General features: G+C 47.8%; 1 protein-coding gene across 1 annotated transcript in view; it reads right to left on the reverse strand.

Annotated features, from left to right (window-relative positions):
* SCAPER (S-phase cyclin A associated protein in the ER) overlaps positions 1–23,210 on the reverse strand; it is a 377,689-nt gene that overhangs the window by 25,515 nt on the left and 328,964 nt on the right. The window contains exons 27-28 of the mRNA XM_056128752.1: positions 13,627–13,864; positions 8,435–8,584 (exon numbers count right to left, since the gene is read on the reverse strand). Coding sequence (XP_055984727.1) covers positions 8,435–8,584; positions 13,627–13,864 — 388 coding nt within the window. The remainder of the gene's footprint in view (positions 1–8,434; positions 8,585–13,626; positions 13,865–23,210) is intronic.

Below are 23,210 nucleotides of genomic sequence, written 5' to 3' on the forward strand. Positions count from 1 at the left end.
GGGAAATGCCACATTCTCTTTCTTTTAAAAATAATTTTTTTTTTTTTAGTGATAGCATAGCGTGTAGGGCGTTTGCCTTGCACTCAGCGAACCTGGGTTTAATTCCTCCATCCCTCTCGGAGAGCCCGGCAAGCTACGGAGTGTATCCTGCCTGCACAGCAAAGCCTGGCAAGCTACCCATGGCATATTCGATATGCCAAAAAATAGTAACAAGTCTCACAATTTGTTGTTAGACGTTACTGGTGCCTGCTCGAGCAAATCGATGACCAACGGGAGGACAGTGCTACTGTGCTAACCAAGGTCACACTGGCAAGAGTGTCAACGTGTCCATGCTTCCGGGGTGCAATGTTATCGTACCCAAACAACACTGTGGGAAACAGATGGCCCACGGCTGGACATGGGTGCAGGGAAAACTTCTGAGGTGAGGATGGTGGGGCACATCTCAGGAACCTTTGCTCCTTCTATGCTTCTGGCAAAGTCATCCCATGAAAAGAGCCCTGGGAGATGCGGATTGTATAGCTTGGACAGTGTCTGTTTTTTTTTTTTTCCTTCAATGTTTGGCTCACATGCCAGAGCTGAATAGGTAAATGTCCGGGAGCCTTGGGGACAGGGCAATGAAAGTCGTGCCCTTGGATGTGCAGGGACTTGTTAGCTAGGAGGCTGGCGGGGAAGGGCAGCCCCAAGAGAGCCCTCCCTGCCTTTTAGCTGTCGCCTGAGACTTTGGCTCAGAGAGTTGGAATCTCTCCGGTGTTTCCACAGGGAAAAAGTCAGCCACCAAAATGAATATGCGAAGGTGCTTATTTCCCATACCGTCATAGGCTGGGCTGCCGGATCATCTGTCACTCGAGTTAATTTAATTATCTGACCACATTTAATTATCCAATATAAAATGTAAATAAAATGAAGGACTGATGGCACATACTAATTATGCTCATTATCATAATTAAATGGGAAGGAGTTTAGAAAGATCATGGAGGAGCCATAAAATATGAGGAAAACTTTTAATTAAAACAACAACAACAACAAAACAGGCCCTTTTAATTAGGAAGCTGCAATCCTAGGAAAAGAGATGATTGCTTTTATGAGGATGGGGCCATTACTTCTATTATCTCGGTCTCTCTCCCTGAAGCTATCCCCTGCGGCTGGGGCACAGCCCCTCCAGTTAATAGACTAAATGGTGGCAAACACAAAGTGTCAATCCTTTATGCAAAGCAGTTTCCCTCATAAAACAGCCTCAAGTTACAGTGGGAGTTCACAGTCCCCCGTCAGAGGCTGTGGCTTCCCCAGGAGGGAGGGGAGGCTCCCCACGGACAAACAGGCCCTGCAAATTAATGTTACTTCTGGCTAATGACACGGAAACATTAAATAAATTGAGCATCACAATTTGTCCTCTGGAAGCCCCGAATTAGGAAAAGCGGCCTCAGGTTAAATAAATTCAGTTTCACAAAAGGAAGTAAGGGGCAGTGGGTGTGCACTGGGCTGCCCACCAGGAGCCTGGGCCGCTGTTCCTGGCCTGGCCAATCTCCTCGTCCTCGGAGCCTCAGTGTCTTCACCAATAAGATGACGGAGCCGGGCTGGCTCTCTCAGAGCCATTTCCCAGAACTGCAGCCTACTGATCCCTGCGCAAACACTCGCTGTGCCAATTACTGGACTCGGCAGAAACAGCAAGGGGATTTAACAAAGCACATTTTTAGAGCGACAGTAAAAAATATACCTATGCAGTCATAGACGTTCTTCCCGATACTACTGGGAGAACCGGCAAGTTCTTCCTTCAGCAAGGGAGTGGTAGGCCCCTCTCCCTTCCCCCTTCCCCTGCCCTTGTTATGTACACACCAGCACCGAGGGGCCCAGGCACCAGCTGGGAGCTCAGCCCAGGGAGCTGATCAGCCATGCTGACACGGGGTCATAGTCCCCGGCCCTTGACCCTGTATCTGCATGACTCTGAGCCCCAGCAGCTGTCAAAGGATCGTCTCTATCAAAACCGGGAGCCAAGGCGCGGGGTGGCAGTTTCTGATGCGAAAGGATGCCCAGAGCACCTGCAGGAGGGAGGTGGGAGAAATTGCAAAATGACTCAAGGGTCCCCGTGAGACACGAGTGTGAGTCTGATTGCGGGTCCCGGATCTCCCTTTCAGAACTCACAGGCTGGGCCAGAAAGAGAGCAGAGTCGGGGAGGGCGCCTGCCTTGCATACAGCTGTCCAGGGTTCGATTCCTGGCACCACGCATGGTCCCCTGAGTACCTCCAGGATTAATCTCTGAGCACAGAGCCAGGAGTAACCCCTGAGCATCCCAGACACACACCTCACAGACAGGCAGAGCTCCCAGGAAGACTTTGTCTATGACACCCCGGTTATTCACTTTAAATGTCTTGCTTTATCATGGGGGAATCTGTTACGTGTTTATAACACGTGACTTGCCTTTTCAAGCCTAGAGTCAGTGGCCTGAGTCAGTCTGTGTATTCCTACTGTCCATTTCCAGAACCCACCCACCCCTCCTTGTCGAATCAAAGATTTGTGGGGCAGGAGCTAGTACTTATGAACCCCTAGCACAGTCCCACTACCCGCACCCATCCCCCCAACAACTTAAAAAAGAAAAGAAGATGCTCAGATCTCAGAAGGGATAAAGACGCACTCGGGGCAGAGCCAAGGTTAGCGTTGGGCCTTCTGACTGCCAGCTCCGGGACATGCGTTCTAGTGACAAAACCATCCCCAGGACCTCCCCGGGCCCCTTGACATCCGTGCCCCAGAGCTACCTAGTCAGTATGCAGTGGGTGACGGGATACCATCTTCCACACACCCAGACACACCACCCAGACTAGCATGAGATGGGACCATGGACACCGGAAACGATCAATTCTGAGTTGGGTTGTGCAAGAACCCAACTGTTTTTTTCAGCAATTCTTATTTTGGGGGCTGGGATGGAGTGCTTGAGGGTCGAACTGCAATGCCAGGGATCAATCCTGGGGTTTCCACAAAATAAAGCATGAGTGCCATGCTTTATTTATTTGGGGGCTCTCTCCCCACTGGCCCCTTTAAGCAATTATTATTACTATTATTATTAGTAGCAGTATTTGTTTTGGGGCCACACCCGGCCCTGTCCAGGGGTTACTCCCGGCTCTGCACTCAGGAATCACTCCTGGTGGTGCTTGGGGAACAAAATGTGATGCTGGTGACTGAACCCAGGTTGGCCACATGCAAGGCCAGCACCTTACCTACTGGACTCTTTCTCCGATCTCCCTTTTAGCAATTCTTCATGGCCGTCCACATTTCTGAATCTCGACTCCTCATTGTCAGTGAGGTAGGGCTCTCAGCCGCACTTACCACGACACTGACACACTAACGAGGTACTAGAGGAGAAGAGTTACACAAGGCAACCCACCAAGGTTGGGATGGGGGGACGGGTGGCGGTGTCCTGAGAAACAGTATCCCCATTCAGGGAGGTCCTAGTGTTGGACCGTGACCATCATTCCCACCATTCTTTCCGTTCTTCTCTCCATCTTATTCATGCTGTTTCTTTTCAGGGACAGCAGAAGTTTGGCACCCGCCTCCTGGCCGAGCTGGCCCCTCTCACCTACGCTCTGGAAGTGGATGTCCAATTTCAAGTCTCCTGGGAGGCAGGGGGCCAGCACAAAAGCTCTGGTTTTTTTCACTTTTCTAATGCCTTCCTCAGAGTGAGCTCTCTTCTTGACAATGATGACAATGATCGCCAAACCTTCTTCTAAACCTTCCCCACTGACAAAGCCTTAAGGTGATTCTGTCTCCAGCTAAATGACTCCATGCCCCCCTCCGGTGGATGAGAAGCTTTGTCCTGTCCCGGCGTGCCTAGCTATGACAGTGCCCTCAGCTCTAAGTCGGTTCGAACATGCCACCTCCCAAAACCAGTTCCTCCGACCCCACTCCCCATTCATTCCCGTGAGCTCACAGATACCCAGAGCGTGTGTTTCAGCCACGGGAGTGGATTAGACCTTGATCTGCCTTCAGCAGAAACCTTGTCTGAAATCCCACATGCTTCTGAGTGTAGCAAATTCATCACTACAGAATTGGTTTTAAACAAAAAGTTTCAAATCATTCCAATACGCAAATGTGCTGAAGGCACTTAATTTTTGGTTGCAGAAATGTACACACAGCAAAATATCACATACACACACATCACCTTTGTGTGAGTGCAGTAGATGTACCAGTGTCTTGACATGGGGCAAACAAGGATAAAGTGGGAAATTGTTGGGTAAACCCTCAGCTGTCGACACAAGATAAAGTCATGCAAACCATTAAAAATGATATTCACAAAAGAAACCCTCATTCTCTGCTGGTGGGAACGCTTTCTTGATTCATTCAGCCTCTCTGGAAAATGAAGGGTGTGGTGACTTCTCAAAATATTATGAATTGAACTTCATAATATGACCCTGCAATTCCACTCCTGGGAATCTGCCCCAGAACACAGAAACATTAATCCAAAAAGATAGTTTTTGGATTAATTTTATCACAGTACGACTTCCAACAGCCAACATCTGGATACAACTCAGATGCCCAATAACAGCTGAGTGGGTAAGGAAACAGTATTATACATAGTGGAATACTATTTAGCAAAGAACAAAAGATAAAATTTTGCCGTTTGTGGCAATTTGGTTGGAAGTGGATGGTGTCATGCTAAGTGAAGTGAGTCAGAAAGTAAAAGTCAAGTGATCCCACTCCTGAGCAATATAAAGAAACAAAAGAAAGGGATTAGACACTCCCAGTGGAAACAAATCCTGAGACATGATCAGTAGAACTGGGGATGGAGGAGGGGGAGGGGAGTGGACCATGAGGTAATGGTGGAGGAAACCAAGACAGTGGCAGAGGGACTGATGTAGTAGCTCTGCAACTACAGTGGCTTCACTATTATTGTAAACTGTGATACCTCTGTAGATAAAAGAGGAACAAATTAAACCCATCGACTAAATAAAATTAAAATTTAAAGAATGTGGGGCTGGAGCAATAGTACAGATGGTAGGATGGTTGCCTTGCATGCAACTGACTTGAGTTTGATCCCTGGTATCGCTGGAGCGATAGCACAGCGGTAGGGCGTTCGCCTTACAAGCGGCCAACATGGTCGACCCGAGTTCGATTCCTCCGCCCCTCTCGGAGAGCCCGGCAAGCTACCGAGAGTATTCGATATGCCAGACACAGTAACAACAAAGTCTCCAATGGAGACGTTACTTGGCCCGCTCGAGCAAATTGACGAACAACGGGAGGGCCTTTACCTTTACCTTTAAAATTTTTATCACAAGAAATTTAATATATATGATAACTTTAATAAAATTCAATGTCAAACCATTCGCAATACTCTAGGAGGACTAGTCAATGGTTGGAATCTACCACAAGTGTGTGTGGGGTGAAGGGTAGGTAAGATAGAGAACAGAGATGACAATAATGGCTGGAAATAATCATGCTGGACAAGAACTGAGTGTTAAATGTAGGTAAAGTGACATACCATGACAACCGTTTAGTATCTGTACTTCAAACCACAATGCCCAAAAGGAGAGATAAAGAGGAGAGAGGGGGAGAAAGAGAGAGGAGGGGAGGGAGGAAGGGAGATGACGAGAGAGAGGGAGGGAGGAAGAGGCAGAGAAAGGGAGGGAGGGATAGAGGAGGGGAGGGAGGGAGGGGAAGAGGGAGGGAGGGAGGGAGAGAAGTGCTTGTCATAGAAGCAGGCCGGGGATGAGGGATGATGGGAGGGAACCTGGGGATATTGGTAATGGGAAATGTACACTGGTGGAGGGATGGGTGTTGGAACACGGTATGACTGAAATCTAATCATGAACAACTTTGTGAGGGTCTATCTCACAGTGACTCAATTAAAAAAAAGTTTGCAATACATACAAATATTAAATCATCATACTGAAAACTGGAGCGATAGCACAGCGATAGGGCGTTCGCCTTACAAGCGGCCAACATGGCCGACCCGAGTTCGATTCCTCCGCCCCTCTCGGAGAGCCCGGCAAGCTACCGAGAGTATTCGATATGCCAGACACAGTAACAACAAGGTCTCCAATGGAAAGGTTACTGGGCCTGCTCGAGCAAATTGACGATCAACGGGAGGGCCTTTACCTTTTTTTTACCTTATTATTAGTGGGCTGGAGCGATAGCACAGTGGTAGGGCGTTCGCCTTACAAGCGGCCAACATGGCCGACCCGAGTTCGATTCCTCCGCCCCTCTGGGAGAGCCCGGCAAGCTACCAAGAGTATTCGATATGCCAGACACAGTAACAACAAAGTCTCCAATGGAGACGTTACTGGGCCCGCTCGAGCAAATCGACGATCAACGGGAGGGCCTTTGCCTTTTTACCTTTTACTGAAAACTTATATAGTACAGAGATAGAAATACAGGAGAGCGAGCAGGGCACTTGCAGTGCATGCAGTCTACCCAGATTATATCCCTGGCACCCCGAGGGTCCACGGAGCCCTCTCAGGAATGAACCCTGAGTGCAGAGTTAGGAGTAAGCCCTGAACACCGCTGGGTGTGGCCCTCAAACCCAAACCCTTACATAAAACGTATGTTAATTATGTTTCACAAACCGGAAAAATCAAACAGCCATAGAAGAGACTGTAAGGCAGGCAGGCAGGCAGGCGAAATGTTAACAGTGATAATCTTGGAGGGCGAATAACTGTGATTCCATCTCTGACACTTGCCTATCCTTTCTACCATCAGTAAGGACGTTTTTGTAATAGAACAATTAAAAACAAGTGCTTATGAAAATATGCATTTCGCTAGTCTGGGTGAATTCACAGGAAGACAAGGCTCAGCGTCCTTTGAACCCAGCTAGCTCGGTTTTTGGAGTTCTTGGGCCTGCCTTACTGGTCGTTGTTGTTTCTACCTTTTTTCTCCATCGTGAAGCAATTTCAGCTCTTGATGCGTAGCTACTTACACTGGACTGGGCTGACACTGCAGCCATCTCCTGTCCTCTTGCTCTGGTCTAATCTGCTGGAGGCTAATAGCCCCAGTGAGCCTAGCTGTGAGAGACCTGCCCAAAGGGAAGCCCGGTAAGCTCAGGGTGAGGGCTGAGAGTTGCCTGAGCCTTTTTCTGAGCCTTAATTCCCACAATTAAGGATACTAAGTAGGAGGCTTTGGATAAACGAGGGCATCAGGAATTGCTATATGATATGTCAGCATCAAACTTAGTATCAGGCAGTACATTAGAGCAGAGTTCTTGCTTTAAAAATAAGAAACATTTTATTATTATACATTGTCACTGTCCTCCCATTCTTCATCGATTTGCTCGAGCGGGCCTAGTAACGTCTCCATTTTTTTGAGACTTCTTGTTACTGTGTTTGGCATATCTAATACGTCACGGGTAGCTTGCCAGGCTTTGCCGTGCGGGTGAGATACTCTCAGTAGCTTGCCGGGCTCTCCGAGAGGGGCGAAGGAACAGAACCCAGCTCGGCTGGGCTGGCTGTGTGCAAGGCAAACGCCCTACCGCGGTGCTATCGCTCCAGCCCTTATTATTATACATTTCTTTCAATTCATAACACCAGCTTCCCAATTTCTTAAAGCACGAGGGCCTTAATTTACAAATGAAATTTTGCTCAGAGACCAAGGAATCAAAACAGTGAGGAGCGAAGGACTCCTTAACTAGGAAGGGCGGGGCCCTGCCGTCTCAGACTCTCCTTCAGCACCATCTGGCAGCTTCTAGGCATGGAAGCAAATGCTCAGGGTGAAGAGGACTGACTAATAGCATCTGCAAAGTCACCTGAGTCAAAAGATGCAAGCTACTTCACCCAAGCAGTGGGGCCGAAGAGACAGGAGAGAGGATAGGGCACCTGCCCTGCATACGGCCAACCCAGTTCAATCCCCAGCACCCCAAATGGTCCCCTGAGCATGCCCAGGAGAGATTCCTGAGCGCAGAGCCAGGAGTCAGCCCTGAGCACTGCTGGATGTGGCCCCCAAATTGAAACAAGTCCAGAAACAAATATGCAGGGACAGAACAGAGCGTGAGGATCCCCACAGTGAGGAAGTGGAAGGTTCCGTGTGGTTTAAGAACACTTTATGAGAAAGATTTAGCTGGAGGAGCTGGAGCGATAGCACAGCAGGCAGGGCGTTTGCCTTGCACGCGGCCGACCCGAGTTCGATTCCCAGCATCCCATATGGTCCCCTGAGCACCGCCAGGAGTAATTCCTGAGTGCAGAGCCAGGAGAAACCCCTGTGCAATGCTGGGTGTTGTGACGCAAAAAGCAAAAAAAAAAAAAAAAAAAAAAAAAAAAAGATTTACCTCGAGTGTCTGTGGAATAAAACCTCTGTGCTAAGCAACTAACTCTTCTGGAAACAAGTCAGAGCCGTGGCCTCCGAGCCAGGCCACTGCTGAGCCATACGCAGGGCAGCTGGGTCCCTTTTCTGGGAGCCTGCCTTTTCTCACTCCTGTACCTTGCACTCTCAGCTGCTGCCACTTCCCGGGGCCCCTTACCTGGTTATCCGGGTGGTTGACAGTGAAGTAGCCCACACAGACGATGACCTCATGAAGGAGACTTTCACAGGAGACTTGGCTGCAGTGGCCCAGGAGGGAGCTGGCGATGTGCCGGAAGGCCAGGGACAAGCCCTCTGCCCCTACAATGGACTGATAGAGACAAGGAGCTGTTAGAACTCAGCCTTGGGGCAGCGCTGCAAATCACAGAGCCAGAGTGGACGCTGGACGCTTCCTGCTGGAACGCCGCAAAGGCCTGCACGTCTGCTGGGCACTGTGCTTAAACACACCAGGGAAGAGGTGAGTGACCATTAGAAATACGATCTCCAACCTAAGCAGAAACAGAGGCTGCAGCGCAGCAGACCAACGACGTGGGGTAATACATTATCCCCCTACAGCATGGTTATTTATTCCATTTGGATATGTCGATTTTTCACTGGCAAAACTGTGGGAAAATTCAAGAACTTCTGCAATTCAGCTACACGTCTACCTACCAACCATTGAGCTAACCTGCGGTTCTTTTCTCCAAGTCCCCAAGGCCGAAGGAGAAAACATTTTCCAGTACACAGGCATCAAAATACAATTCTAAATGTTTTTCTTGGATGCAGCCGGGAGACACATACAAATAACAACTAGTTGTTGTTCAAATAAATAGCTCTGCACATGCAAGGTTCTCGAGAGAATGTAACAAAAATGTACAACTACTCCCCCAAGAAAAAAGAAAAAACAAACTGGACAGCCGCGCCCCCCCCCCCCCCCCCCCCCCGAAGTCGTTAGGCTTCTGGGATCCTTTCTCCAGACAGGCGCAGGGCTGCTGGTGGTGGGCAGCGGGGAGGAGAGTGCCTGCCCGCCCGCCTGTGCAGCTCACGCTTCTATTTAATAAACATGTCAAGCAGACAGAGCGACAGGAGGGCAAAGGGGAGAGGCAAGGCCCGAGAACACGCTCGCAGCCCACACTGGAATGAAGCGCCAGGGCTGCGTTTTAAACTCATCTCCTGATGGGACGTCCTGGCGGGTCTGAGCCAGGTCAGGTCTGCGGCAGTCTGCGGACTGAAATGCATTTGCTTTGCCTAACGGTGGGGGAAGCCTGTCCTTTTGGTGACAGTGGCCGAACAACATCGGTGTTAGATTTTAAAAAGTGCCCTTCCGTTTTGGTTGCATGGAGACAAAACGTTTTTTTTCTTTCCTTTTAGCTCCAAAGAGACTTCCGGGGGTGTTAGGGGACTCCGCTCCTTTAAATCAACTAGAGACACCTTCTCAGCGTGGGGGCCCCTATTTAATTAGTGGCGTCCAGCATGCTGTGACCCAGTGCCCTCTGTTTAACCTTCACTGATAAGAGCAGGTCAAGGGGCATGTAAGTCTGAATACAGAAATTAAACCAATTTTTCAAGGAAACTATATTTCCTTTTTAGCCAGAATTAATTGCCAAGTCAGTACACAGTGATTTGTTTCCTGAGACTCCCCTTTTCATTGTAAAAACTGTCAGAGAGCATGTAATGCCCTCTCTTCGGTTCGCAAGGCCATCTGTGCCAATATGAATTCAGAGGGAAATTGGACCCTCTGCTGACGGGAGAGAAGCGTTTAGCGCGGCCTTACATGTGCACAAGAGAACTAGTGAGAAGGATCTCGTCTTGGACAGTCTTTTGATTCTGCTCCAAGATGGGTGCTCACACGCAACACCTGGGCTCACGGCTTGGGAGAGGGAGAGAGGAGAGCTATGGATGCAGCTTCAGTCCTGACTGGACTCAAGGTCTGCTGAGTATTTGGGGGAGGTTCTACACCTGCAGATGTGGAGGAAATCTGCCTCCTTGCGAATCTGCTCTGTGCTAGTGCGCACAGCACTTTCCTGGGATCTTGTTTAATCCTCAGATTTCTGGGGTTGGTACTTTTAGGCTCTTATAATATGGATGAGAAATTGGGTCTTACGCGTTTGGATGACTTGTCGAAGATCTTACAACTTGGTCATCTTGTCTAACTCTTTGGCAGGTCAGACCATTTATCTCAATACAGTGTTCTTCTTCAGTCCCTTTGATCCTTCCGGGCAATTCATAAATTTGTCTTCCAGGTTTTTCTGAGGTCAGACCTACGCTGTATCTAAAATCTTTCTTCCTATCCTTTAGAAACATGGCTCCTGAATTTTTCACTTTTGCAAGTCAGCTGTTTAGATGAACAAGAACATGAGTTTCTTCGACTATACTGATCAAGAAAATAAGACTTTCATCCAATACTCACATAAGGAGATCAGTCCTTAATTAATTTTCTTGAGTATTATACACCTAATCATCGCTGTTTCTTGCTAATAATGATGTTTATGAGGACAGATAGTTTCATTTGTGTGTGGTGATAAAAAGAAATGACTTAAATATGACAGTTCTCATAAAAAGAAGGGTCATAAGTCTTGTCTCCTTGAATCTGGAAGGCTTATGACAAGTTTCTGTATAACTTCTGAGACTATGACACTAAAAAAATATTATGCAATTATTGTGGGCTTGTGCTGGGGACAGGCTTGAGGGGTGATGGGACTAGTGTTGGAATACTAAATGCCTGTAACAAATCATCATGAACAACTCTGTAAACCACAATGTATAAATAAATGTATAAAGTGGGAAACAAAAAAATTTAAAAAAAATCATGCTGTCTCTGGGGCCAGAGAGACAGTTTAATGTGTGAGTGGATGCTTTGTGTACAGGAGGTCCGGATTCTATCCCCTGTACCACATGGTCCCCCTGAGCACCACTAGGAGCAACCCCTGAACACAGAACTCCCTGAGCACTGCCAGGTCTGGCGACCCCACCTCTCCCCAAAACCCTCAAACATGCAGCTTCTTTCTGGTACTCTTGCAAGGTGTTCCCACTCAGCACCATGCTGTTTTGAGAAGCCCCCACCACACACGTGTAGAGTACATGGCCAACAGTTCTCAACGAACCTAGTCTTTGAGTCATCCAGGAATCAGACACGGGTGTGAGGGAGCCTCCAGGTAATGCCACCTCCCAGCTACCTGAGCGCACCTGCCTCTCCTCTCCTCCCCCCATCCAGTCCCCTCTCAGCTTGGAGCCCCTTTCCATGGAGCAGAAATAAGCCAGCCTTACTGTGATGAGCCCTTGCAGGGAAGGGTGGCTGGAAATGAAGTTCGGGGAGAGAAAGAGAAACAGAGATGACGAAGTGGACTCGAATGAAAGAAGACAGGAACTGTGACTAGAAAACCCGATGGGAAGGGAAGAATTAAGAAGGACATCTGCGGGTTGGGAGAGATAGTACAGGGGTTAAGGTGCTTGCCCTGCTTGCTGTTGACCTTGGTCAGTCCTAAGCACTGCTCGGGGTGACCTCTAAGCAGAGCCAGATACAGCGCCGGGGCACTGCTGAGCAGGGCCCAAACACCCATCCTACCCCACTCCCTCCACTGTCACCACCCCCCGCCCCGCTCCACCACCCCCAATAAAAACCCGTGGAACTGCATGAAGGACAGAGAAATCATTTTCACAGAGAACACAATGACTTAGGTGTTCTGGAAATACAGATTCACAGGCATTTTCTCTATTTTTTTTTGGGGGGGGGGGTCACACTCGGCAATGCACAGGAGTTACTCCTGGCTCTGCACTCAGGAATTACTCCTGGTGGTGCTCGGAGGACCATATGGGATGCTGGGAATCAAACCCGGGTTGGCTGTGTGCAAGGCAAATGCCCTACCCGCTGTGCTATCACTCCAGCCCCTTACTGGCGTTTTCTAGATCAGAGTCCTAGGTGTGGTTGAAAACTCTCAGAATTCTACATATTGACTACTTACCTTCTGCGGCTTGTTCAGTCGCCGTTGAAACTGAAAAGCATTTCTTGCTCAGTACCTCGTTTCTGTTCTGGTGCTGGGTAAATGAACTGCACAGACTTGGAAGGTACTGAATCCAGTGACCCAATTTTACTTACTAATTTCCTGCTGCAAACGCAGCGATAGGAAGACAAGAACTGCACATCTGCCATGAGCTACGAAACAGAAGCATTTCTCCCATCTTGGAATGGTCCAAGACCACCATTTCCATTATTCCTATCTATGAAAACTTCTTCCCTCTGAGCAAAGCAATTCATCTAAATTATGGGCTCATCATCTGCCAAGTTTGTTCCTTTTTAAATGAAATCACTTGACAGTTAATAAACTGGAAGAGAAAGCCTAGTCCTTGGAGTGTGCTCTGTTCCAAAGGTTCAGTGTATTTGAAAATTAAATTTCCTGCATTAAAAAAAAATCTGTTTTTTAAGCCGAAGTCTGGTGTAATAGCATAAAAGCAATTTTTCTTTCCTTAGCTATAAAAACTTAATTTATAGGCGTTTGTACATTTAACTATACATGCACTTTACACTGGACACAAATCAGTTAAATCATCTACAGAAAGTCTTATCAATCAAAACAATTTACCTAATTTTTGGTTCTGTTTATACAAGAAACCATTACTTTTCTTAACATTTAAAAGTTGATGGGATGATAATATCTTTACCTAAAGGAATCAAGACAGCAGATTTATAAGAAGCAGAGTGGCAAGGCCCTGAGGTCAAAGAATCATGGTACCAGTTTCAGTTCAGCCACAAGCATTCTTGGGTAAATGACAAACTTGCAGTTTTCCTATCTGTAAAATTCTACTTTGCAGGGTTGTATGAGAAATGGCATTTTCATACATTTGAGACAAATGAGAAAGGTAATTCTCACATGCATAATACAGTCCCAGGAGATAAAAACATAGTGTTTTGGATTTTAATCCCTTTTATTCTTTAAAAGGCCCTCCCGTTGATCATCGATTTGCTCGAGAGGGCCCAGTAACGTCTCCATTGGAGACTTTGTTGTTACTGTGTCTGGCATATCGAATACTCTCGGTAGCTTGCCGGGCTCTCCGAGAGGGGCGGAGGAATCGAACTCGGGACGGCCATGTTGGCTGCGTGCAAGGCAGACGCCCTACCCGCTGTGCTATCGCTCTGCTGGGTGGACAACAGCCGGTGGTGAACAGAGCTTACTCCTGATCCTTTGTTCAGGGGTCACTTCCAGTAGTGCTAGGAGAAGAGCATATGTGGTGCTGGGGGTCTAAGTGGGGCGGGTCGCTTGCAAGGCACCACCGTGGCCCTAATTCCCGTTACTGTTGCAGTTTAATCCTCACACTTGGTGCGCACTCAAACATCCACTCTTGGTTAAGTTCACAACACTGACCAAAGTTGGATACCTGAAAGGTGGGCAGATCGAGAGCCGCGAAGCTGTTGAAGAAACGTAAACTCTGAATGGCCACCTGGACCGTGTTCTGAGCGTAGCTCTCCTTGGGGCTGGCAGCGCCAGGGTCTGCGATGGTGCCGTGGAACAGGACGCAGTAGAGCATGTGCAGGACTCCAGCCAGGTCCGTGGCCTGCAGAGCAGCTGTCAGCCCCGTGGGCTCCTGGCGACTGTTGTCAAAGATGCTACCGGACCTGATAAGAGAGCGTCCGACTCTTGAAGGAGACAGCAACTGAATCTGGGTGCAAGGCAAGCAAACCGCCGGAGTTGTGTACGAAGGCAAGATGCAGCCCTGAGGAATCTGGGTGGTCCTCCCTGCCAAGTGGACTGGGCTTGGGGCTTGCCCTTCCCTTTCTCTGGGAGACAGGCTCACCCAGTGCTGAGGCTGCCGGCTCCCTCCCTGACCTCTGCTGCCCAGGCATCCCTACCTGGTCTGGGTTCGAAGCCTGGACAGGCGGGACAGAGCACAGGAGAGGAGCAAGGACTTGGAGATCACATGACGCCACTGCTTCCTTTCTGATACAAACACGCATGCCGGGAGAGGGGACAGCTCCCAGGAACGCACGAGGCCTCAAAAATCCAGCAGTCTGGTGGTACACAGGTAGGGAACTGCTTCTGAGGGCCCCTTGCTCTACCTTCAGGGAGCACTCGCAAGGCAGGTGCTGACCTGGCTCCCCAGAACAAGGAAGCGATGGCTTAGTTTGCTGTCCTAGAAAAGCTGGACAGAACTACTGGATAGAAGAGGGGCTTTTACTGGCAGAGAGAGCACTGTAGTCGGCACGGATGGAGAGCAAGGGCTTCGAAGAGTGTGTGTGTATGCGTGGGGTGAGGGGTCTGGTATGATGCCCAACAGAGGGAGAGCAGACGCTGACCACGTTCCAGGAATTTTTCAGGACACTGATACACATTCATGAGGGAGCACAAGCTGCGACTGGGCACCAACAAAGAACATGGACAGAGCATGGACAGGAATGGAGACAAGTCCTGGGATGTGCATGGGTCTAGAGTGATGAGGAGACTAAGGGACTAAAGGCTGAAGGACTCAGTCTCCTCCAGCTGGTACCGCCCTGACAGGGCCCTGGGGTACACAGCAGCACAAAGGTGCTCTGGAAGTCCCTCATTGGTCTGATCAGAGCCAACAGCACCCAATGGGGCAGCTTCTCCGGAGAAGGGAGAAGGAGGGGGGGAGGAGAAAGGGGGGAGAGGAGGGAGAGAGAGAAAGACAGTTAGGGAAGGAAAGAGAGAGGGAGGGAAGAGGGAGAGAGAGAGAGAGAGAGAGAGAGAGATATGATCAAGGTTTCAAACTAAAGGCTTACGCCAGTCTGTTACAGCTTGTCCTAACCTATAGTCTGTTCTGTTTTTTTTTTTTTTTGGTCTTTTTTTGAGGAAAGGAAAGGGGCCAAGTAGCAAAAAGCTCTGACCTTTTTTTTTTGGGGGGGGGGGGGAACAGGGGCATTGCTGCACACCTGGTGGTACTCGGGAGGGCTTACTTCTGGCTCTGAGCTTAGGGATCACTCCTGTCAAGGGGTGTCGGGGATTGAACTCAGGTTGGCCACATGCAAGGCAAATGCTCTACCCACTGTACTATTGCTATGGTCCAGTTCTGACAAACATTTTACCACTAAGTCAGATTAGTAACTGTGACAGGCGGGGTTCTGGATGAGTAAGAAGCCAAGGCAGTAGCAAGTGAACTCCGAAAACCAACAGCACCATCTCACAGCTGAATGTGGGTACATGCGAAGCATTTCATGGCCAAGAATCTGTAGTTAACCCGCCCTTTCCCCTGGAAACTGTACCGAGATCTTCCTTTGCTGTGGCCTAAGTGCTAAAAGGGGACCAGGGTCGCCTCCCAGACACCTTGGGCAGGCCATGGTCTCTTTCATTTCTCTGGTTGTCCCATGCGGTCTGGGGAGAACACAGGTCTCAGAGCTGGTGGCGCCGAGGGAACCCCTTTGGCTGGAGAGCAGGAGGGGAGCCTGTCGGGAGGAAGAGCAGGGCTGTGGGTGGCTCCTGTCCTAACCAGCGTGCACTCTCGGGACCGCACACTGCTCCAGGTGGGCCAGTCACTGAGAAGTGACTTCCTTAAACCCAGGACAACATTCATACGATGGAGCAGAGGCAGTATTGGTGTTCTGCTGAGGGAAGACACTCAGCCCTCATTTTCAGTACTGGAGGCCAAGCACTTGTTTTGCATGAGGCTGTAGTGGCTGCAACCCTGGTTTGCAATACAGATATTGAGAGACTATCACGTTTGGTCCTTCATCTACTTTCAGCACTCCTCTCCCATCCCGAACGAATCCTTCAACCATCATTGACTTAGAGATCCGTTCTCTATTCCAGCTGCCTTCTCCCCCAGCTCATGAGTCAGGCTTCCAGCTATGGAGCAATATTTCTGGCCCTTGTGTCTACTGTCCTTGGGTGTTAGTCTCATATTATGTTATTTTATATTCCACAAATGAGGGCACTCATTCTATGTCTGTCCCTCTCTTTCTGACTCATTTCACTTAGCATGATACCTTCCATGTCCATCCACTTATAAGCAAATTTCATGACTTTCCTAACAGCTGCACAGTATTCAACTGTGTAGAAGTACCAAAGTTTCTTTAACCAGTCATCTGTTCTCAGGCACTGGGTCTTTTCCAGATTCTGGCTATTGTGAATGGTGCCAAATGCCTATACATATATATATATATTTTTTTTTGATGAATCTTTTTTTTCCCCACTAAAAAACATTTTATTTATTTTTTTTCCAGACTTACACATTTTTGTGCTTGGGTTTCAATTATACAATGATCAAACACCCGTCCCTCCACCAGTGCGCATTTCCCACCACCACGGATCCCAGTATCCCTCCCACCCCCCAGCCCCCATCCCACCCTGCCTCTGTGGCAGGGCATTTCCCTCTCTCTCCTTTTGAGTGCTGTGGTTTGCAAAAGAGGCATTGAGTGGCAATCATGTTTGGTCGATAGTCCACCCCCAGCATGCTTCTCCCATCCTGGGAGGATCCTCCCAGCACCCTTTATTTGGTGTTCCCTTCTCTTTCTGAGCTCCCTTTCCCCCTAACATGTGTGGTTGTCCTCCGGGTCATTGAGTAAAATTCCTGGTACTAATCTCTGCCATTCTTGGGTGTTAGTCTCCTATTTTGTTACTTTATGCTCCCCAGATGAATGCAATCTTTCTATGTCTATCCCTTTCTTTCTGAGTCATTTCGCTTAACATGATACTTTCCATGTAGTACCACTTGTATGTAAATTTCATGACTTCGTCTTTTCTAACAGCTACATAGTACTCCATTGTGTAAATGTACCAGAGTTTCTTTAACCAGTCATCTGTTCTCGGGCACTCAGGGTTTTTCCAGATTCTGGCTATTGTAAAGAGTGCTGCAATAAACAGACAATTGCAGATGTCACTTTGCTATACTTTTTTGCCTCTCTGGGATATATTCCCAGGAGTGGTATTGCTGGGTCAAATGGGAGCTCAATTTCTAGTTTTTTGAGAATCATCCATACTGTTTTCCAGAAGGGCTGAACCAGTCGGCATTCCCACCAACAGTGAAGGAGTGTCCCTTTCTCGCTACATCCGCGCCAGCACCGGTTACTTTTGTTCTTTTGGATGTGGGCCAGTCTCTGTGGTGTGAGGTGATATCTCATTGTGGTTTTGATCTGCATCTCCCTGATAATTAATGATGTGGAACATTTTCTCATGTGTCTTTTAGCCATTCATATTTCTTCTTTGTCAAAGTTTCTATTCATTTGATGAATCTTTTTAAAAAAATTTTTTTTTTTATTAGTGAGACACCATGAGGTACAGTTGTAGACTTCCAAAGTTTGTGCTTGGGTTTCAATTATACAATGATCAAATACCCATCCCTCCACCAGTGCCCATTTCCCACCACCACGGATCCCAATATCCCTCCCACCCCTCAACCCCCCATCCCACCCTGACTCTCTGGCAGGGCATTCCCCTCTGTTCTCTCTCTCCTTTCGGGTGTTGTCGCATGCCTATTTTTCAACTGTGATACAGCTCCTTCCTGCCCTTTTGTTGTCTCTTTCCATTGAAAATCTGGAATGGGTGTGGCATTCAAGATCTGGGCTCCTTAATTTCCTTAAGGAAGCCTGGATGCCTCTGGGAGATGCCATTCACTAAATAAGAGTTTCCTACCTCCCCTGCCTCTTAAAAAAAGATAGCTATATTGGGGATGGTGACAATTCTTTTGTTTGTTTGTTTTGGGACCACACCTGGAGGTGCTCAGGGGTAGCTCTTGGCTCTGCACTCAGAAAGTACTGCTGGTGGTGCTCCAGGGAACATATGGGATGTTGACAATCAAACTGGGGTTGGCTGATTGCAGGGCAAGTGTTCTACCCAGTATACTATCCGTCCAGCACCCAAACAAGAATTCTGAGGTGGCAGCTGGAAATTTTCTAGACACTTGTCTAGTGTTCTTATTCATGACTAGTATTTCCCCAAAGGGACTGTTCATTAATTTACTAGCTGTCGACGTTCACTCATTATCAGGGTAAGCAATCCTTTACTGAATATGTACTATTTCTCATGATAATATGACAGAATACATATATTTTTTTTCCACACTCTGGTGCTTATAGGCTACTCCTGGCTCAGTGCTCACAGAGGTTGCTTCTGGCGATGCCTGGCAGGGAAGGTGGGGAATATATGGTACTAGGAATCAAACCTGGGGCTCCGGCAGGCAGAGCATGAATTGCAGCCCTCTCAGTCTTTTCCCTGGCCTGAGACCACTCAGTGTGTCCTATTCTCTCGAGAAAGCAGCTCTTATGAGATAGCGTCGTTTCATTCTATCCTAGGTTCTGCTGAGCACACTCACATCTTTTAACCTCGTTTCATTCTTCATTTTTCACAGCTGAAAGAAGGTATTACTCTCCTCTCTGTACTCATGAAGCCCCGGAGACAAGGAGAGGTTGGGTGATCGGGTTTTACCCAAATTTGTCAGCAGTAAGTCTTTGTAGTGGTGACAACAAAGTCCTTTTAACTCTCTTTGAAATTTATTTTGTTTGTCTTGTGAGAGTTTGGGGGCTGAACCTGGCTCATGGTCAAGGGAACAGGCAGTGTTAACGTCAAACCTGGCATGCAAAGCATGGGTTTAGCCCAATGAGCTTTCTCCCTGCCTCTACATATATATTTTTTGTTTGGGGGGCCATACCTGGGGGTGCTCAGGGGTTACTTCTGGCTCTGTGCTCAGGGTCACTACTGGGGGTCTCTGGGGACGATATGGGATGCTGGGGATCAAACCTGGGTCGAACACGTGCAAGAAAATACCCTCTCTAGTCCCACCCAGCTTCACTTTTTTTTTTTTTTTTTTTTGCTTTTTGAGTCACACCCAGCAATGCACAGGGGTTATTCCTGGCTCTGCACTCAGGAATCACTCCTGGCAGTGCTTGGGGGACCATATGGGATACTGGGAATCGAACCCGGGTTGGCGGCGTGCAAGGCAAACGCCCTACCCACTGTGCTATCTCTCCAGCAGCCCCCCTCCCCACCCAAGCTTCACTTTTGACTCTTTAAGGGTAGTGTTTTATGTAAGGAACAAAACTATCCAGGTCAGACAGAAGGAGACTCTCTTCCTCCATGCCTTCTCTTAAGTCAAATTAAGGAATTAAATGACCATTGTAAAGCAACGTATAGAGAGACTGTAATATAATCTTATATCATCCTGGTGAATTCCTCTTTTTCTTTAGGGCCTCAACAACAGAATAAAAAGAAATGGTGTTTATTGGCTTATAGGCATATCTGAACCTTTCAACGGATTCTGCTAAAGCCAGTTGGCCTTCCTTTCTCCCTCCCTTCCTTTCTACGAGAGGCAGGGGTCAGGCCCAGCCAGTGACGTGAGTAGAGATTAATGTGTCTGAGTTTATTATATAGGTTCCCAAAAGGGGTCTGTGTTTGTTTAACACCAACTGGCTTTTAGAACCAAAGACAAGTCGAAAGACATTTCTCCCTAGAGCTAGTTTCTAATAGGCTTTCAGAGCCTGGGGAGGAGAGACAGGGCTGCTGGTGGCTCTGGTGTCCCTGCTCTGATTCAGAACACTGATCTCCCCCATTACTGCTTGTGCCGCTTGAGAACTGATAACCGGTATATCCCAAGGCAGAGACTCAGTAATACAGCATTGTAGCACTGTCCTCCTGTTGTTCACCAATTTGCCTGAGCAGGCACCAGTAACGTCTCCATTGTGAAAACTGTTGTTACTGTTTCTGGCATATCGAGTATGTCATGGGTAGCTTGCCAGGCTTTACCATAACATTTATTTAATTATTATTATTATTTTTCTTTTGGGTCACACCCAAAAAGATGCTCAGTGTTCACTCCTGGCTTTGCATTCAGAAATTACTCCTGGCAGTGCTCAGAGAACCAAATGGGATGCTGGGGATCAAACCCGTGTTTGCTACGTGCAAGACAAAGGCCCTATCTATTGTACTATGATTCCAGCCCCTGAACATATAATTTTAAAATGTTATCTCACACTTCATCTTTCTAAGCATTCATTAGCTGACATGCTTTCAGGGCCACTACTTCTTCCAAAGAGGACACAAATGCAAGAAGTTAGAGAAAACCAAGTGAGGCTCATCTGAATAGAACCTCCTCCCTATTCATCCCACCTGATTATTCAGAAAACTACTAACCACAGATGACAGAACAACACAGCCCAAGATCTTTCGCAACATTCTCCCGATTTAAAAAAAAAAAAAGGCCGATTTAGAAAAATCAAATAAACACTCAAGAAATCAGATGTGGAAATGGTTCAAATTGCATATAATGGTGCTTCATGGGAAAGATCATTTGTTTCAAAGTGAACTGTAGGATCTAGGGGCCTGGGGGGCAGGGGGAGAGCAGCTATCCTTGGCTTCCACGGAACTAATGAAGGGACTTTTAGAAAATGTTTACTTTTGATTCGGCCTGAAATACAGATAACTTGTCCATGGACAGGCCCCTGGCTCCTGTTGCTTTTAACTGTCAGTTATAATCACTTTAAGCCTAAATGTTTATAATAAAAAAAGTGAAAGGCCTTATTCATATTGGGCATGGGTTATAACGTTTTCCTTAAATACGCAGGCCAAGATCGGGAAAACCAGGTCTGAAATTTCGGATGTCATCCTCGAGGAGCTTCTCAGATTTGCCGCGCTCTTTTGCTTTGGTCCCCGAGACTAGAGCTCTTAGTGGGACAACCATTTGGTGAGAAAGCTGGAATCCGTTAGGGACAGCTAAAGCGGGATGGAAAAGCCCTTTCACAGAGCCTGCAAACCCTGCCTTGAAAGACAGCATAGCTGAGGTTTGTGTGGGCAACATGAATCAAGTGCCCCCTTTCCACTTTTTTTTTTGTATTTTAAACCACTTACGGACCAGACCTCAGTTGCCCTTGCCCCAACCTCCTAGTCACCCACAAAAGCAGCTGAGACGGTTGCAGTAGGGTGGGCTGTCCCACATACAACCCCCCCCCCCCACTCCCTCTATGTTTCCAGGCTGTTGGCTCCCACATACTTAGTGCCCAAATCTTTTTTTTTTTTAATACAGATATGTTGGGGCTGGAGAAATAGCACAGTGGGTAGGGCATTTGCCTTGCACGTGGCTGCCCCCTGTTCGATTCCTCCACCCCTCTCGGAGAGCCCGGCAAGCTACAGAGAGTATCTCGCCCGCACGGCAGAGCCTGGCCAGCTACCATGATGTATTCGATATGCCAAAAACAGTAACAACAAGTCTCACAATTTGTTGTGAGACATTACTGGTGACCACCCGATCAAATTGATGAACAATGGGAGGACAGTGCTACAGTGCTACATATATGTTGCTTAAGTTTTATTTACTTCTTTAACATTTTTTATTTTATCTATTTTTTGCTTTTTGGGTCATGCCCAGTGATGCACAGGGGTTACTCCTGGCTCTGCACTCAGGAATTACCCCTGGCAGTGCTCAGGGGACCATATGGGATGCTGGGAATCGAACCTGAGTTGGCCATGTGCAAGGCAAATGCCCTACCCGCTATGCTATTGCTCCAGCCCCCCTCCCCATTTTTATTTTTTAATGAATCACTGTGAGGTATAATTACATACTTATAAACTTTCGTGCTTATGTTTCAGTCATACGATGATCAAGTACCCATCCCTCCACCAGTGCACGTTCTCCACCACCAATGTTCCCAGTATCCTTCCCATCCCCCCATTCCCCCCTCCCCTGCCCCACCCCCACCTCTGTGGCAGGCACATTCCCTTTTACTCTCTCTCCTTTGGGTGTTGTGGTCTATAATGCAAGTATTGAATGGCCATCATGTTCGGTCTATAGTCTGCTTTCAGCACACATCTCACATCCCGAGCGAGTCCTCCAAACACCCTTTACTTGGTGTTCCCTTCTCTATCTGAGCTGCCTTTGCCCCCAGCATGTGAGTCCGACTTCCAATCCTCCTGCTCCTTATCTCTACTATTCTTGGCATACCTAGTATCTTTAATATCCTGAGTTTGATTCCAACACCCTGTGTTTACACACAGGCTGGGTGTGTCTTAGTGACCCTTTCCATCTGCTTCCAAGCCGTGGTGCAAACCTTCTGGTACTTATCTCTACTATCCTTGGGTATTAGTTTTCCATTCTGTTACTTTACATTCCACAAGTGAGTGCAGTCTTTCTATGTCTGTCCCTCTCTTTACGACTCATTTCACTTAACATGATACTGTCCATGTTGATCCACTTATATGCAAATTTCATTACTTCATCTTTTCAACACCTGTATAGTATTCCATTGTGTAGCTGTACCAAAGTTTCTTTAACCAGTCATCTGTTCTTGAGTGCCCAAATCTTTAGCCTGGTAATGCCCACCATTAACTCCATGGGCTTCTCCTGCACTGGGGCCTTATACATGTTTTCCCAAGTTCTTTGTTCACTACTTTACTTCTAAACTCTCCCGTTTCTGCCTCCGACCAGACTTCTCCACTCACAGGCCTGCACAGTCGGGAGGAGGTGGGATCAACTCACTCTTTCAGTCATGGATGTGAGTGTCACCATTCAAACAGTGACACTGGCTTTGGGCTTTTACATTCCGGGACATTCTGGGAGGGCTCACCTGCATCTAGAGATAATATCATTCCACAAGAACTGTGGTGAGCAAAGAGTGCATGATGACCTCTCAGATAATCTATTAAAAAAACCCTCTAAGCCCTAAGTACTGGGGCTGGGGAGACAATCTAGGAGTTCAGGTGCTCCTCTTGCATGTGGCTGGTTCAATCTCTGGCACCACATAATGATCCCCTGAGCACCACTAGGAGTGATTCCTGAGCACAGAGCCAGGAGTAAGCCCTGAGCACCATTGGGTGTGGGTGCCCTCCCCGCTCTCCCCACCCCAGACCCTCTAACAAAATTGTATTGTATTTCTATAAGTCGCCTCAAATTGTATTTCTATAAGTCGCCTCAAATCTTTCTGAAATAAGTTGGGAGATGCAATAAGGAACACACATATGAAACAAAAGCTTACGCAAGATGTAGGGTGACAGCCGTGTTAGCCACCATCGGCCCCATCCCACCAT

The sequence above is a fragment of the Sorex fumeus genome, unplaced genomic scaffold (assembly GCF_029834395.1).
Source record: "Sorex fumeus unplaced genomic scaffold, SorFum_2.1 ptg000067l, whole genome shotgun sequence".
NCBI lineage: Eukaryota > Metazoa > Chordata > Mammalia > Eulipotyphla > Soricidae > Sorex > Sorex fumeus.